The 18039-nt window shown below is 50.1% G+C and overlaps 1 protein-coding gene across 6 annotated transcripts in view; it reads left to right on the top strand.

Moving 5' to 3' along the window:
• The window catches only part of CCDC57 (coiled-coil domain containing 57), a 114134-nt gene that overhangs the window by 77764 nt on the left and 18331 nt on the right, over positions 1-18039 (top strand). For 4 of the 6 annotated variants that reach the window (XM_063599504.1, XM_063599506.1, XM_063599505.1 and 1 more), the window contains exons 17-19: positions 4270-4391; positions 9239-9343; positions 9928-10144. In XM_063599504.1, the coding sequence (XP_063455574.1) occupies positions 4270-4391; positions 9239-9343; positions 9928-10144 (444 nt within the window). Of the gene's footprint in view, positions 1-2843; positions 3027-4269; positions 4393-9238; positions 9344-9927; positions 10145-18039 lie in introns of those variants that run through there. The other 2 variants (XR_010110741.1, XM_063599507.1) reach the window with 2 other exon arrangements.

The following is an 18039-nucleotide window of genomic DNA, read 5'->3' as shown; positions in this document are numbered from 1 at the left end:
GCCTCCCGTCTCGGCCAGGTGCGGTGGCTCATGCCTGTAATCCCAGCACTTTGGGAGGCTGAGGCAGGTAGATCACGAGGTCAGGAGATCGAGACCATCCTGGCTAACAGGGTGAAACCCTGTCTCTACTAAAAATACAAAAAATTAGCCGGGCGTGGTGGTGGGCGCCTGTAGTCCCAGCTACTCGGGAGGCTGAGGCAGGAGAATGGCGTGAACCCAGGAGGCGGAGCTTGCAGTGAGCCGAGATTGTACCACTGCACTGTAGCCTGGGTGACAGAGCGAGACTCCGTCTCAAAAAAAAAAAAAAAAGAGATCCTCCTGCCTCAGCCTCCCAAGTAGCTGGGACCACAAGCGCATGCCACCACACCCCACCTTGTACCTAATTATTTCAAATACCTCTCTTTTTATAAGAAAAAAATTTTGTGATTTTCCAGGGAACTTCTAGGACATCTCATAGATCATTTTAAATATAAAAGGTCTCCTGGGGCTGGGCACAGTGGCTCACACCTGTAATCCCAGCACTTTGGGAGGCCGAGGCGTGTGGATCACGAGGTCAAGAGATCAAGACCATCCTGGCCAACATGGTGAAACCACGTGTCTACTAAAAATACAAAAATTAGCCAGGCGTGGTGGCAGGTGCCTGTAATCCCAGCTACCCGGGAGGCTGAGGAAGGAGAATCGCTTGAACCAGGAAGTCAGAGATTGCAGTGAGCCGAGATTGCGCCACTGCACTCCAGCCTGGCGACACAGCGAGACTCCATCTCAAAAAAAAAAAGAAAAGTCTCCTGAAAGCTTTATTTTATTTGACATTTAGAATTCAATTTTGAGAAGGAAAAAAAAAAAAAGATGTCAGGAGATTTGAACATTAAGACTCATGGGTACCTGAGAAATAATATTTAGCTACCCACGTGAAAGTGACCAAATGCTTAAACATAGGAGAGAACAGTTATAGAGAAACTTAGCTCTTTCATAAGCATGGGAAGCTTTGTTTTCTGAAACCATCAAGACATAATAAGTCAACAAAAAGCACGGAAAATTACCCTGGTAAGACAGCACCTTTGCTGTCTGAACAGATTACATAGAAAGTAAAGAATAACCCTTCATAGTTTAGGGGAAGTCAATAAATAGTAAACGAAGGAAGGCCGGGTGCAGTGGCTCACGCCGGTAATCCCAGCACTTCGGGAGCCCGAGGTGGGCGGATCATAGGAGGCTTGCAGGAGTTCAAGACCAGCCTGGCCAACACGGTGAAACCCCTTGTCTACTAAAAATACAAAAATTAGCCGGGCATGGTGGCAGGTGCCTGTAATCCAAGCTACTGAAATGGCTGAGGTGGGAGAATTGCTTGAACCTGGGAAGCGGAGGTTGCAGTGAGCCAAGATCACACCACTGCACTCCAGCCTGGATGACAGAGCAAGACTCTGTCTCAAAAAAAAAAAAAAAAAAAAAAAAAAGTACACCAAGGAAACAAGCCCTTCAAAATTGGGCTAACTTTGCGAAGATTTTAACACATTTCATAGCTTTTTAAAAAACTAGCTTTCTTTCAACCAAGTAAGGATTGAGAAAACAAGACCTAGCTTTCAGCTGGGTGCAGTGGCTCATGCCTCTAATCCCAGCCCTTTGGGAGGCCAAGGGAGGAGGATCACTTGAGGCTAGGAGTTTGAGACTAACCTGGGCAGAATAGTGACACCCTGTCTCTACTAAAAAACAAAAAACTTAGCTGGCTGTGGTCCCAGCTACTTGGGAGGCTGAGGTGGGAGGATCGCTTGAGCCCAGGAGGTGGAGGCTGCAGTGAGCCGTGATTGCACCACTGCGCTCCAGCCTGGGTGACAGAGCAAGACCCTGTCTCAAAAAAACTAGCTTTCTTTTTTTTTTTTTTTTAACTTTGGTACTATACATATAAAATGTACTGTTGAAAGCTCATGAAGTATACAAAGTATACAGTTCAGTGCATTAAGCACATCAAGAATGTTGTGCGAGCATCATCATTTGTTCCAGAATTCCTTTCACTTCAGAGGAAACCCCACACTCATTCGCAGTTGCTTCCTGTCCCCCGCCCAGCACCCACTTTCTGCCTCCATGCCTTTGCCTGTTCTGGACGTTTCACTTCAGCAGGATCCTACAGGATGTGTCCCTTTGTGCCTGGCTTCTTTCCCTCTGTGTCCTGTTTCAGGGTCCCTCGTGTTGGGGCGTCTGCACTTCATTCCTTTCCATGGGAAGAGCTCTTTGCTGGTGGACAGGCCACTGTAGGCATTTGTCCATCAGTTTGATGGACATTTGGATGGTTTCCGCCTTTGGGCTATTGTGAATAATATTGCTGTGAACATTCAGTTCTCTTGGATGCCTCCCTAGAAGTGGCCTTGCTGGGTCATGTGGGAATTCTGTGTCTAACCTGGTAAGGAGCCACCAAACCGCCTCCCATGCCCACCAGCTGCGCACGAAGGTTCTGATTTCTCCACATCTGCACCAGCACTTGCTATTTTCTGTTGGGTTTTTTTTAATTAAGAATACTTTTATTGCATATCTTTAAAAACTTTATTTTTTTACATTTAAAAAAATTTCTTTTAAAAATAGAGGTGGGAATCTCATTGTGTTGCCCACACCAGTATCCAACGCCTGGCATCAAGGATCCCCCCACCCGGCCTCCCAGTGTGCTGGGGTTACAGGTGTGAGCCACCGCACCCGGCTGTTTTCTATCCTGTTGATCCCAGCCAGCCTAGTGGGTGTGAGGCGGGATCCCATAGTGGGCTTGATTTTACATTCTCCTGGTGACCAATGGTGTTGAGTGTCTTCAGGAGGTTTTTGCCCACACGTGCATCTTCTGACTTCATGGCTTTTAAATTCAGGTGTTTATAAACCAAGGGAAACACGTTCATTTCCAAGTGTCATCTTTGGGTTCTTTTATTGCCTGGAAGAAACTGATGCTTTACTTGAGGGCCCATCTCGGGATGTCCACAGGGCAGAGCTAATCCTGCGATGCTCCTCAGATGTTGATCATAAGCAATATGTTCATCATGGCTGACTTCAAGGTAATTGATAAAAACGCTTTAAAATTGTTCTGTTTTGACCAGGCACATGGCTCACGCCTGTAATCCCAGCGCTTTGGGAGGCCGAGGCGGGTGGATCACCTGAGGTCGGGAATTCGAGACCAGCCTGACCAACATGGAGAAACCCCGTCTCTACTAAAAATACAAAATTAGCCGGGCGCAGTGGCTCACGCCTGTAATCCCAGCTACTCGGGAGGCTGAGGCAGGAGAATCGCTTGAACCCAGGAGGCGGAGGTTCTGGGGGTGTCGAGATCGCACCACTGCACTCCAGCCTGGGGGACAAGAGCGAAACTCCGTCTCAAAAAAAAAAATGTCTGTTTCAATTTCCAATATGTGAAATGTCAACAGTTATAAACACCTTCCAAAAACCTTGTTGGAATCCTCAGTGAGTTTAACGAAACTGATTTGTAATCCTGGGAAATGTTATTTCAGTAATTATGTCTTCTGATGTGTCTGCTTAGAGAAGGAGCAGATCTTTACATAACATAACATGAATGGAATTGATGAAAGGATCTCGTTTGATATGGGGTCATTTCTAAGTAAGCTAGCATGCCGAAGCTTTGAGTAGAACCATCACTTTTAAGTTGTTATACTTAAGCTTTTGCTTCTTTTTGTTTGTTAGTTTGCTTGCTTTTTGAGACGGAGTCACCCAGGATGGAGTGCAGTGGCACGATCTCGGCTCGCTGCAACCTGTGCCTCCCGGGTTCAAGCAATTCTTCTGCCTCAGCCTCCCGAGTAGCTGGGATTACAGGTGCCCACCACCACGCCCAGCTAATTTTTGTATTTTTAGTAGAGACGGGGTTTCACCATGTTGGCGAGGCTGATCTCGAACTCCTGGCCTCAAGTGAGCAACCTGCCTCAGCCTCCCAAAGTGCTGGGATTACAGACGTGAGCCTCCGCACCTGGCAAGTTTTTGCTTCTTCTTTGTGCCTGCCACAGAAAGGGCGTCTGGGTGCTTCTGTTAGCGAATGTGCTTGCTGCCCCCGCTGTGAGGACGGCAAGGGCTGTGTGTGGCAGGGGCGTGGCATTGTGTGTGCGAGAGCTCTACCGAAATGCTGTGTGTCACAGTTCACTGTTGTCCCGCCCTCCCCAAGTTCTCGATGTAATGGAAGTTACTTTGGTTTTGAAAAGGAACATGCTGTTCTTTCTGAGTGTTTGCACTCAGCACAAGAGGAATCCAGAAGTGATGCACAGAGAACAAACTCTGTCCCCATCCCATTCCCAGGGTGGCTGTTGCACCACGCCCTCCCTCCTGCCCCTGAGGCCCGGAAGCCAGGCGAGGAGCCCAGGAGGCCTTTGGATCGCAGCCCACCTTTGGGACAGGTGCAGCCCCATTTTACAGCTCAGGTAACACCCCTTCATCTAAGACATGCATTTTTAAAAATATTTCCCTAATTGTGTCGTTTTCATTACAGAAACTTCAGATTACAATAAACACAACATAAAAAGCCTCCAATTTTCAGGATCCAGATATAGTTATTAGTAACATTTCAATGTGTTTTCTGCTGGGTTTTTGTTTTGTTTTGGTTTGGTTTTGGTTTTCATTTGTTTGTTTGTTTGTTTTTTGAGACAGAGTCTTGCTCTGTTGCCCAGGCTTGAGTGCAGTGGTGCAATCTTGGCTCACTACAACCTCCCCCTCCCGGGTTCAAGCAATTCTCCTGGGTCAGCCTTCTGAGTTGCTGGGATTACAGGCATGCACCAACACGCCTGACTAATTTTTGTACTTTTAGTAGAGATGGGGTTTTACCATATTGGCCAGCCTGGTTTCAAACTCCTGACCTCAGGTGATCCACCCGCCTCTGCCTCCCAAAGTGCTGGGATTACAGGCATGAACCACCGTGCCCAGCCCCCATTTTTTTTTTATTTTTTCATTACAAATTGTATCATGTATATGTTTTACTATAGCTTTGCATATCTGGGTACTATTTTTTTAATCTGGTATGATAAGTGAAAAAAAACCCAAAAACTTCTATCTTTTTTTTTTTTTTTTTTTTTTTGAGACAGGGCCTGGCTCTGTCACCCAGAACCCAAAAACTTCTTTTTTTTTTTTCCTTTGAGACAGGGCCTGGCTCTGTCCCCCAGGCTGGAGTGCAGTGGTGCAATCACAGCTCACTGCAGCCTCGACTTCCTAGGCTCAAGTGATCCTCCCACCTCAGCCTTCCAAGTAGCTGGGACCACAGGTGTGCACCACCATGCCTAATGGCTAATTTTTGTATAAATGGAGTTTTGCCATGTTGCCCAGGCTGGTCTTGAACTCCTGGGCTCAAGCGATCTGCCCACCATGGCCTCTCAAAGTACTGGGATTATGGGCATGAGTCAGTGCACCCAGCCACAACTTGTATCTTTAAAAAGATAGCAAGATGGCCAGGTGCGGTGGCTCACGCCTATAATCCCAGCACTTTGGGAGGCCGAGGCGGGTGGATCATGAGGTCAAAAGTTTGAGACCGGCCTGACCAACGTGAAACCCCGTCTCTACTAAAAATACAAAAATTAGTCGGGCATGGTGGCACTCGCCTGTAATGCCAGCTACTGGGGAGGCTGAGGCAGGAGAATTGCTTGAACCCAGGAGGCAGAGGCTGCAGTGAGCCGAGATGGCACCACTACACTCCAGCCTGGGCGACAGAGCAAGACTCCGTCTCAAAAAAAAAAAAAAAAAGCCAGGCTGTCTCTACAGAAAGATAAATATAAAAATAAATTACCCATGTGTGGTGGTGCACACCTTGTAACCCCAGACTCAGGAGGTTGAGGTGAGAGAACTGCTTGAGCCCAGGAGTTCAAGACCCGCCAGAGCAACACAGCGAGACCCCGTCTCTACCAAAAAACAAAGAAAGAAGGAAATTTCTTATATCCTTAGTGACATTAAATGCTTTAATCTATTTATTGGCCATTTATAGTTCTTCTTCTGTGGGTGATTTATGTGTGTTCCTTGCTAATTTTCCGTAACCTCAGAGCCAGTCCCGAATTCCCACTGCATCTGGCTCTTGTGTTTTCATCCTTTAACCCAGAACACTCCCTCCGCCTTTCCGTGTCTTTTTGAAAAGTCAGGCAGTGTTTTGTAGACTGTGGATCTGTCTCATGTTGCAGCCTTGAGAAGTTCAGCTTCTGCATTGATTTTGGGGTTTTCTGCACAGTTCCAATGAGTTGTCTGTTCCTGAAATGGTACTATACCGCTTTAAATACTGTGGCTTTGTGACCTATTTTAATATCTGTTAGAGCAAGCTTGACCTTATTTCTGTTCCTTTACAAAATTTTCTTGGCTATCCTTTCTTATTTATTCTTTTTTTTTTTTTTTTTTTTGAGACACAGTCTCGCTCTGTCACCCAAGGCTGGAGTGCAGTGGCGTAATTTGGGCTCACCGCAACCTCCGCCTCCCGGGTTCACGCCATTCTCCTGCCTCAGCCTCCCAAGTAGCTAGGATTACAGGCGCCCGCCAGCATGCCTGGCCTTAATTTTTGTATTTTTTGTAGAGATAGGGTTTTGCCATGTTGCCCAGGCTGGCCTTGAATTCCTGAACTCAAGTGATCCTCCTGCCTCAGCCTCCCAAAGTGCTGGGATTACAGGCATAAGAAATAACTCTTAAAACTGAGAAAAGAAAACTCTATGGAGCCAAGACTGCTTTGTGTTTCCTTTTTTATTTCTTTTTAAAATTTATTTATTTATATTTGAGACAGGGTCTTGCTCTGTCGCCCAGGCTGGAGTGCAGTGGCACAGTCTCGGCTTATTGCAACGTCTGTCTCCTAGGCTCAAGTGATCTTTCCACCTCAGCCTCCCAAGTAGCTGGGACTACAGGCACGCACCACCATGCCTGGCTAATTTTTGTTTGTTTGTTTGTTTTTTAATAGAGACAGGGTTTCACCGTGTCACTCAGGCTGGTCTCAAACTCCTGACCTCAAGTAATCCACCTGTCTCAGCCTCCCAAAGTGCTGGGATTACAGGCATGAGCTAACACACCTGGCCTAAATTTATTTTTCTTTTAAAAAAAATGTGGCCAATATTTGGGCCCAGTGGCTCACGCCTGTAATCCCAGCACTTTGGGAGGCCGAGACGGGTGGATCACCTGAGGTCAGGAGTTCGAGACCAGCCTGGGCAACATGGCAAAACCTCATCTCTACCAAAAATATAAAAAATTAGCCAGGCGTGGTGGCAGGCGCCTGTAATCCCAGCTACTCGGGAGGCTGAGCCAGGAGAATCACTTGAACCCGGGAGGCAGAGGTTGCAGTGAGTTGAGATAGTGCCATTGCGCTCCAGCCTGGGTGACAGAGTGAGATTCCGTCCCCCACCCCCCGCCCCAAAAAAAGGGGCTGGGTGTGGTGGCTCACACCAGTGATCCCAGCCACTTTGGGAGGCTGAGGCGGGCAGATCACCTGAGGTCAGGAGTTCGAGACCAGCCTGGCCAACATGACAAAACCCCATCTCTACTAAAAATACAAAAATTAGCCAGTTGTGGTGGTAGGCACCTATAATCCCAGCTACTCGGGAGGCTGAGGCAGGAGAATCGCTTGAACCCAGGAGGCGGAGGTTGCAGTGAGCTGAGATCACGCCACTGCACTCCAGCCTGGGCGACAGAGCGAGACTCTGTCTCAAAAAAAAATGTTTTGAGACAGGTTCTCTGCTCCCCAGGCTGGAGTGCCATGATGACATCACAGCTCACTGCAGCCTGGACCTCCCAGGCTCACATTATCTTCCCACCTCAGCCTCCGTAGTAGCTGGGACCACAGGTGTGCGTCATCACACCTGTCTAATTCTTAAATTTTTTTTGTACAGATAGGGGGTCTCAATATGTTACCCAGGCTGATCTTAAACTCCTGGAGTCAAGGGATTCTTTCACCTCGGCCTCCCGAAGTGCTAGGATTACAGGTGTGAGCTACCGTGCCCAGCCTAATTTTTTATTTATTTATTTTTTGAGACAGAGTTTTGCTCTGTTGCCCAGGCTGGAGTGCAGTGGTGTGATCCAGGCTCACTGGAACCTAGAACTCTGGGCTCCAGTGATCCTCCTGCCTCAGCCTCCCAAGGGGTTCCTCTTTATTTTTAATAGTAAATGGTGCCATATGAGAAGAAATAAGATACAAATACAGAAAAGAACTCCTACAGATCAATAAGAAAAAGACAAATCACCCTGTGACAAACAGGCAAAGGGTCTGATCAGAAGGCACCGGGGACGAAGCCCGGGGGGCAGCAAGTATCAGGCTGTGCCCGTGATCACTGGCATCAGGGACCTTACATCAGACCTCATGCATGTGCATTCCTCGGGTGAACAGGCAAACGTTGGTAAACGTGGGCTGAGTACACTCTGCATCCACCGTTGTGGGCACACTCATGGTGTGCCTGGGAAGGGGCAGGGCTGGGCTCGTTCCACAGCCTCCTTGCAGGCCATCTATTGTCCATGGCTCTGTACAGGTCCCACTGCTTTGAATTTCCCTTTCTGTTTTCCTCCACGTTTCCTTTCCATGTTCTTAGGGTTTGCTCCCTAGTGCCCTCTTTTGGCTTCCTTTCCACAGTCTTCCCTCCAGAAGGGGGGAGATATCAGGCATGGGGCGGGCAGAGGCACCAGTGATAGGTTCAAGAAGTAGGATCAGGTCAGGCGTGGTGGCTCACACCTGTGATCCCAGCACTTTGGGAGGCCAAGGCGGGCGGATCACCTGAGGTCAGGTGTTCAAGACCAGCCTGGCTAATATGGTGAAACCCTGTCTCTACTAAAAAAAATATAAAAACTAGCCGGGCATGGTGGTGGGTGCCTGTCATCCCAGCTACTTGGGAGGCTGAGACAGGAGAATCACTTGAACCCAGGAGGCGGAGGTTGCAGTGAGCCGAGATCACGCCACTGTACTCCAGCCTGGGAGACAGAGCGAGACTCCGTCTCAAAAAAAAAAAAAAAAGCAGGATCGGCCAGGTGGTGTCACTGGGGGCCACTCGTGTCCATCTTGGGCCAGGGGGCTCTCACCCCAGGCAGGCCATGCATAGGCTGCCCTGGCCTTACAGAGGAGGCTCCTGGGAATGAATGACTGGGGAAGCCTGCTCCATTCCTCCTGTCTGGGAAACAGGTCCCTTCAGTCCGGGCTGTCACCAAATGATGTGAGTCTTTAATACCAGAAATGTGGGAAGGCATTTCTTCCCAATCTTGTGGGAAAACTCACTGACATGCACCATCAGTACATGTGAATACCAGAGTCCTCTCATTTAAATCCCCACGGCAGGACGCCAAGAGTGCCAAGGATGAGGCTCCTTCCAGACACTTGGGAAAGCACCAGCCCCGCTCAGCACAGGTGGGCAGCAGACTTGACGCCCTGCAAGGCCCGAAGGTGAGAGTGGCGGCGCCCGAGCAAGTGCAGCTGTGTGGGGTGTGGCCAGCAGGGAAGCCGGGGCCTGGGTGCTCTGGGCCTCTCGGAGGGGCCTTCGCTCTGCATGCCTGCCTTTGTGCCGTCATCAGGGACTGCTCACAATGGCAGGGTGAGCTGCAGAGCGTTTGCCGGGTGGTTCCACAAGGGTGGTAAGGGTGTTGGGAGGGCCCCGGGACCCCTAAAGCACATGGGGCCCACGCTGGCCTTTCCTTTCTGTGCCCCTCAGGGTATCTGCCCTGCATTTCAGCTCATTCCCCATCGAAACGAAACAGCCTCTGCCCTGGACATGTTTTGTCATTTAAGTGTTGAGACGAGCACTGAGATTCAGGCCCTGCCCACACTCAGCGTTCCCAGCGCTGAGACTCGCTCCCCGGATGCATCCCTGTCTGCAGCTGCCTCTCCTGGGTGATCCTGGGAGCATCTGCCTGGGCCTTTAAGCCAGGCCCACTGTCGCCTTCCTGCTCCGAGGGGAGTGGTTGGGGGGAGTCCTGTGGCTTCCTCTGGGTTGGAGAGGGTGGCTTTCAAGACGATGATGTCTTTTCTAGACACAACACAGCATCCACACGGTGACCTGTAAATCACCGCGGCAGAAAGAAGACAGGTCCCCAAAGCCACCCCAGGCTCCCGAGCACCCTGAGGAGCATGGTCGCCAATCCCACAGCTCCTCCTCCTTTGCCAGTGGCACCCTGCAGGACACATGGAGGTTGCTAGACCTGGGATCCAGCCCTTCTGGTGTCACCTCCCAGGGTAACTCAGCTCCAGGTAGGAGACTGCCCTCCCCAGGAGCTGCCCACAGCTGGCAGCTGGCGAGGGCCACCCTCTCCAAGGGGCATGTGGAGGGTCAGCACCCTGCGTGCCTCCTGCACCCTGAAATCCCTGCACTTTGGTTGAGTAATGCATGGAGTCTCCTTACCTCTCATTTGGCACCTGAGTGTTTCCCGGGTTATGGTGCAAAGCCCTGAAGGGCAGAAACCATGCCATTTCCTAGCGCAGTACTGTACACCCGGGCGCACGCTGACTTAGAATAGAGCACTGTACACCCGGGCGCAGGCTGACTTAGAATGGAGCACTGTACACCCGGGCGCACGCTGACTTAGAATAGAGCACTGTACACCCGGGCGCAGGCTGACTTAGAATGGAGCACTGTACACCCGGGCGCAGGCTGACTTAGAATGGAGCCCAGGTGAAACGCGTGGGCATTGGTGCACTTTAGACGGCCCTGCTCCTGGGGAAGAGCCAGGTCGACCCCAGCGATGCTCCCGGGGAAGAGCCAGGCCGACCCCAGTGATGCTCAGCCTCACGGGCCAGACAAGTGTCAGCCGCATCCTCATCCTCGTCCTGCTTTGCTGCGCGGACGTTGCCCCCCTGAGACTCTTCTCTGCACCTAAGTCATAGGCCTGGTAAACTCAGCAGGTCACAGTGCCAGCTCCTGCTACTGGTCTCAGGAAGTTTTCAGAAAAGTCTGTTTGAAGGGTGCACCTTGTGGGGACTGCATGGGTCTGTGATGTAGCGAGAAGGGTGGAGGGAAACAGATGCTGCTTCGAGGCAGCTGGAGTTGCGGGACATGTGATGTGGTTGGGGCGGGAGCGTGCGTCCTTCCTGTGTGCCTGCATGGAGGGCGTCCCCTTCTTACCTTACAGCTTCTGTCTTCCGTCATGAGGGTGTGCCTCATTCATTTAATCATTCTCTCCTTCATGCGCATTTTAGGCTATTTCCAGTCCTTTACCGTCACAGATACTGTTAGAATAGTAACCTTACAGGCTGCAGTGTGTGTGAAAACACACGTGTACGTGCCCCAGGGGCTTGCTTAGTCAAGGCTGCCCGCGTGCCACGTGTGGTGGACAGCATCGCCTCAGCCTCCGCCGCCCACCCAGAGGCTGCTCCCAGCAGCAGTGTCTGAGAGTCCTGTAGCCACACGGAACTTTTGCCGGTGGCAGCGGGATTGGCATCAGCGCCTCTGCTGGGAGGTCGTGCATCTTCGTGTGTGTTTAGGAGCCACTTCCTTTCCCTGTTCTTCAGTTATCTGCCCATTTGTATATTAGATTGTGGTCTTTCTTATTGATTTGTAGCAGCTCATTATATGTGATAGAAATTAGGCCTTTTTGGTGACAACAATTTAAATGTTTTCTACCAGTTCTTCATGTTTTTAAATGTTTATTATGGTGTTTTTTATGTTCATATTTTTTATTTTTATGTAATTTAATGTCCTTGTTTTTTATCTTGTCTGTTTTTTTTTTTTCCTTTGAGATGGAGTTTTGCTCTTGTTGCTCGGGCTGGAGTGCAATGGTGCGATCTCAGCTCACTGCAAGCTCCACCTCCCGGGTTCAAATGATTCTCCTGCCTCAGCCTCCCCAGTAGCTGGAGCTACAGGCACCCGCCACCACTCGAGGCTAATTTTGTATTTTTAGTAGAGACAGGGTTTCACAATGCTGGCCTGGCTGGTCTCGAACTCCTGACCTCAGTTGATCCACCCACCTCGGCCTCCCAGAGTGCTGGGATTACAGGGGTGAGCCACCGTGCCTGGCCAGAACCACTTCTTATTAACCCCCAAAGTGGCAATGGCTCCCAGTTTTCCATCGCTCACGCTTCCCACGTATTCGGACTCCCACCTTTGTCATGGTGCTAAATGTTCCATGTGCGTTTGGAGCTATATCCGGACGGTTCGTTCGGCCACTCTCAGTCTGTTCACAGGCAGTTCCATTGGGTCAGAATCAGTGTCACTTCCTGGTCCTTTTACATGTCTGGCTGATGTAGGATCTCCTCTTTATCCTTCTCTCTCAGGGTTTTCTTGGTTATTTGCATGTATTTGTTTTTTCTTTTTTCTTTCTTTTTAAATTTAGTAGAGAGAGGACTGGAGGCAGTGGCTCGTGCCTATAATCTCAGCACTTTGGGAGGCTAAGGCAGGTGGATCAGTTGAGGTCAGGAGTTCAAGACCAGCCTGGCCAACATGGTGAAACCCCGTCTCTACGAAAAATACAAAAATTCACTGGGCCTGGTGGCGCATGCCTGTAATCCCAGCTACTTGGGAGGCTGAGGCATGAGAATCACTTGAACCTGGGAGGTGGAGGTTGCAGGGAGCTGAGATTGCACCACTGCACTCCAGTCTGGGTGACGGAATGAGACTCTGCCTCAAAAAAAAAAAAAATTTAGTAGAGATGGTGTCTCCCTATGTTGCCCAAGCTGATCTCAAATTCCTGGGCTCAAACGATCCTCCCGCTTCAGCCTCCCAAAGTGCTGAGACTGCAGGCGTGAGTCACCATGCCCGGCCTTTTTTGTATATAATTTTTAGACTTGGCTTGTCTGAGTCTGGTTCCCCCAGCCCCTCCCCACAAACACTATTGTAAGTGTTCTTAGGGTTGACGCAGCTTCACTTCTGCCTTAGGAAGGAATGGGGTTGTGTGGCTTCCGTTCCCCGTGTGCTCCAGTGCTGGCATCACGAATGTGGCGCGTTTCTCTCTGTCTTCCACGCAGCCGCGTCCCACTCCGTCTTCCTGACCCTCCCACCTGCACTCCGTGGCTCTCCTCTGTGCTCAGGATTCTTAGGGGCACCGCCTCCTTGCGTTTTTAATTCACCACAAAACATTTTGTCCAAATTTTCATCAACTCAATGGAAAGTTCTTCTGGAGACGTTCGTGTTCATTCGTTTGCTTGTTTCCTTTCTCCTTTTCTCTTGGAGCACTTTCGTTTCTTGGCTCCCCCCTCATTTTTTTTTTCTTTTTCTCTTTTTAGAGACAGTGTCCCATTCTGTCACCAAGGCTGGAGTGCAGTGTGGCAATCTCAGCTCACTGCAGCCTTGACCTCTTGGGCTCAAGTGATTCTCCCACCTCAGCCTCCCAAGTAGCTGGGACCACAGGGACATGCCACCACTCTCAGCTAAGATTGTTTTAGTTTTTTGTAGGGACAAGGTGTCGCTCTGTTGCCCAGGCTCGTCTTGAACTCCTAGGCTCAAGTGATCCTCCCACCTTACGCTCTCAAAGTGCTGGGATTACGGGCATGAGCCACCGTGCCTGGCCTCATCTTTAGAACAGGTAAATTTTTACTTGACTAGCTATTTGAAAAAGTTTGTATGGAAAATGAAGCCAGAACCATCTTGCAGCCCAGCAGAGTCATGTCGTTGATTTTAGCTTTAAATACAAGTCTCCACCTATCAGGCTTTTAACAGCTGATACAGCTTCTCTCTTCCCTTTCCCCACAGATACTGCACTTTGCAGATAGGGCCTGTTCTGTTCCTGGTTCACTCTCCCTCCTCTCTTCCAGGAACGGAACAAGGTCAGGGAAGCACTTGCTGCCAGCCCATGTTCCTACTCCTGAAACAAGGAATTAGGTCCTACCCTCAGGGCGTGCCCTTGCCTTTGAGAAATGCCCTCTGCTCTTTCTGGGGTCTGTAACGAGGCATCTGCATGTCTTTGGCACAGCCCTTGACGAGTTCCTGCAGCCTTTGGTAGCCCCCACCACCACCACCAATTCTAGCTCTTAGTTTTAATGAAAATGAAGTTTGCATTTTTGCTTTTCATTATCTTTTTTTTTTTTTTTTTTTTTTTTTTTGCTTTTGGATGATTTACAAGGATAGTGGAGAGTGCTAGCTTCGTGATGCCTTCTTCAAGTCTGAAATCTGTCTTGTTTTCTGATCAATGCAGCCAAAGAAATGCATATTCCTCCAAGCGTTGCTTTGCTTTAACCATGTCTCATAAATCTCAACATCCTCATGTTTCCCTTGTCTTTCCCTTGTAGGACTTATAACTCAACTCATTTTGCTTTAACTTAAATGGAATTTTTCCTTAAGTTTCTAGATTTGTGGAATTTTATTTTTTTGTCTGTTACTGATTTCTAATATTTTTACATTCTGGTCAGAGAATTAAATTACTGTGATTTTAACTCTTCTGAGAGGGAAATATTAGTTCTTAAACTACAATTATCAATCTATCTGTTTTTGTCAATTGTTGCTTTATGTGTTTTGAGGTCCACTGTTAGGCGCATACATGTTCAGGTTTTTTGCCTTCTTGATCTTTTCCTCCCTTTACCAGTATGTAACATCCCTCATAACCCCTCATGTTGTATTTCACCAAAAAACCTATTTTGTCTGACATGAAAATTGCTATAGGCCGGGCAGTGGCTCACTCCTGTAATTGCAGCATTTGGGGAGGCTAAAGTGGGAGGATTGCTTGAACTCAGAGGTTCCACACCAGCCTGGACAATGTAGTGAGACATCATCTCAAAAAAAAAAAAAAAAAAAAAAGGGCCGGGCACACTGGTTCATGCCTGTAATCCCAGCACTTTGGGAGACAGAGGCAGGAGGATCACTTGAGCCCAGGAGTTCTAGGCTGCAGTGAGCTGTGATTACACACTGCACTCCAGCCTGGGTGAGAGAGCAAGACCCTGTCGCTACAAAAAAAAAAAAAAAAAAAAAAGTTATTAGGAGGGAAGGAGTGGTTAAACTGTGCAGTGGAACGCTACAGGTAGGTCCAGTTAGGTCAGGACAGAGAAGCAGCCCCTGCTTTTTTGCAAGGTGAAGGTCACTGGTGGTCTTAAGTGTGGTCTCGGGGGGTAGTAGAATTTTCATTCAATCCTTCCCGGCTTGGGGAGAGGATGGGAGATGGGATGGACAACATATCCAAGAAACTTTGCTCTGAAAATCAGCAGTGAAAAGAGGCCATATTTATGAAGATGTGGAGTCAAGAGGGGAGGCTCACAAGCTGTCATGTAAAGCCTGCCGGTAGGCAGTGGGAAATGGGATGACTCAGGAGAGAAGTCCTGGAGGAGGCAGGGGAAGGGGCTCGGTGCCCGTGTGCAGGGCTGGCCTTTAATAGGACAGAGGCAGAGGTGGGCGCCGAAGCCAGAAGGTTGATTGAAGCCAGTGCTGTGCACTTGCCCAGCCTGCAAGCTGACAAGCAAGCCTGGCGGGAGACAGAAGGCTTCTGGGTCAGAGACCAAGGGCTCTGTCCACATAGCAGGCAGCTGGGCAGGCAGTGGCTGCAGGTGCAGTGGGTATGCATCTCAGCTGAGGAACCCAGGCCTGGGGACCAAGTCCTAGAGCGACCACGAGCACCTGCCCTCCGAGTCCTAGCGCGCCACAAGCACCTGCCCTGCCTGGGGACCGAGTCCTAGAGCAACCACGAGCACCTGCCCTCCGAGTCCTAGAGCGCCACAAGCACCTGCCCTGGGCCTGAGGGAGATGCTTGCTCCGACTTCTGAGCTGCTTGCTGGACAGACGCCCTTGCAAAGGGTCTGCAGCAGTGGCCAGGGCAGCCTCCACCGTGCGGGAGTGCACAGGCCCCAGGGAGGCTGTCCGTGGTCCCAGCAGCTGGCCTGGTGATGGGAAATGATTCTGGCAGATTCCTTTCATTTCCTCTTACATGCTCGGCATCCAGGCTGAGAGCCCGAGGCCGGCCACAGGCTCTGAAGGAGGAAGGAGCGGTGTAGGAGGCTTGAGAAAGCGGATTGTAAAATGGTGGGCTGGCGCCTCAGAAAGCAGATCCGGCAGAGAGTGAAGAGGGCCACCAAGCTCTCTGTGAGACCAGGGAGCTGGTGACCACAGGAGTCACCTGGGGCCGAGGCCGTGCTGCAGGAAGGAGCGTTCCTGACACAGCGGCACACGTCCACCGAGGCTGAGAGTGTGGGTGGCCTGGGAGGGAAGGCGGGCTGGTGTGGATCAGTTAAGATGCTTTTAGCTACAAGTCACAGGACAGGATATGAAAGTGACGTGAACCAGCGCTTCCCGGCCTTTATCTCCTCGTGGTAACTGTGGAAAATGACACGCTTCGCTAAAATAAGGAGGGAACTGAGGGGTCCGTACCCCGAGTGCCCAAAATGGTCTCAGCAGGCGGCATGCACGGCCCCATGGCAGGACGCGCTGACTGAGGCCCAGGAGCTCATCGGAGCCCTCAGTCCCAGGTCAACGGGCCTCAGGTGGCCCCTCTGGGATTCTCTTTTCTCCTAATGGCTCCGCAATGGCTGCAGACACTCCCACCATCCCCTGAGAAGGCCAAAAGGTGAAGGGCCTCTCTCTCCTGATTCTTTTTCTTTTAATCAGGGAGGGAGAAGCTGCCCAGAGCCCTCAGCAGACCTGCTGTCCATCTCCTGGCTGTGGGGGTCATGTTGCCTCCCTATGACCCGGCTCCAGGAGCCTGTCTTAACAGAGTCTTAGACCCTGAGCCCTGTGAGTGAGGTCATGTCCTCAAGAGCCTGCTGCCTGCAGCTCAGTAGCACTGGGGCCTCTTGGCAGGAAAGCTGGGGAAGCACTGGGGGCCTCAGCAGGTGGAGGAGGTGGCCAGATGCAGGCCCTGCCATGCCCCTGCCTCCCTAGGCTGAGACAGGGTGGCTGGTATTTATTTTTTCTTTATTATTTATTTTAGAAACACGGTCTCACTATGTTGCACAGACTGGGCTAGAACTCCTGGCCTCAAGCAATCCTCCTGTCCCAGCCTCCTGAATAGCTGGGATTACAGGCAGGAGCCACCATGCCTGGCAATGGCTGGTATTTCTTAGCATCGGTGTTGCAATTAAAAAGCAAGCAAGAGGCCGGGCGTGGTGGCTTATGCCTGTAATCCCAGCACTTTGGGAGGCCGAGGTGGGTGGATCACTAGGTCAGGAGATCGAGACCATCCTGGCTAACACGGTGAAACCCTGTCTCTACTAAAAATACAAAAAATTAGCCGGGCGTGGTGGCGGACGCCTGTAGTCCCAGCTACTCGGAAGGCTGAGGCAGGAGAATGCTGTGAACCCGAGAGGCGGAGCTTGCAGTGAGCTGGCATTGCACCACTGCACTCCAGCCTGGGCGACAGAGTGAGACGCCATCTCAAAAAAAAAGCAAGCAAGAAAGATACATTTCAGCATAAGTCCATAGGGCTTTTGATTCACCCTGTGAAGGATTTAGGAAAAGACTAAAGTGGTTCATGCAGTTGGGTTGTTTAATGATCTGCGAAGTATCTTGATGCTTTCCTTGTGTTTTGAATATTTGAGCATGCTTAACTGAATTATCTGTGTGATATTTTTACTTCATGTAAGAATACTTTCCTTAAAACCTTGGAAACTGCATTGGTAAAGTAAGGGGTGCCACTTAAGGGCACCGGGTTTCTGGTTAAGATGCGACACTGCGCCTCCAGTGCACCGACACTAGGACAGAGCGCAGCTCGGCAGTCGCTCGCCAGACAAGCAGTCTGAAAGCTCCGTTCTAGAAACGGACAGGAAGTTTCCTCCTCTTTTTTAAACATGTTCCATGCATTGTGGGTAACAGAGTATGCGCACTACACAGTCACGATTGCAGTTTAAAGTAATAATGTTGCCAGGCACAGTGACTCAGCCTGGAAACCCAGCACGTTGGGAGGCTGAGGTGGGCGGATCACTTGAGCCCAGGAGTTCAAGACCAGCCTGGGCAACATCTCTGCAAAAAAATAATAATAATAATAATGAAATGATACTGAAATAGTTAACAATTTAGTGGCATCTAAATTAATGACATGAACGACTATTGTAGGATATGGTGTTTAGTCACAACGTCACACAGCTGTGTTGAACAGCCATACTCCTCTTGGACCTGGGATAGGCCCCGAGCCACCCTCCTGCTCATGTCCTCAGCCCTGCTTTGCCAACCTATCCAGACCCAGCAGTCACCCCGTCCCAGGGCACGGCCAACCTCTGAGGCTGGAACGGCTGGCTGG

The sequence above is a fragment of the Pan paniscus genome, chromosome 19, assembly GCF_029289425.2.
Source record: "Pan paniscus chromosome 19, NHGRI_mPanPan1-v2.0_pri, whole genome shotgun sequence".
NCBI lineage: Eukaryota > Metazoa > Chordata > Mammalia > Primates > Hominidae > Pan > Pan paniscus.
The sequence above is the reverse complement of the archived record's forward strand: the minus strand, read 5'-3'. Positions and strand labels throughout refer to the sequence as shown.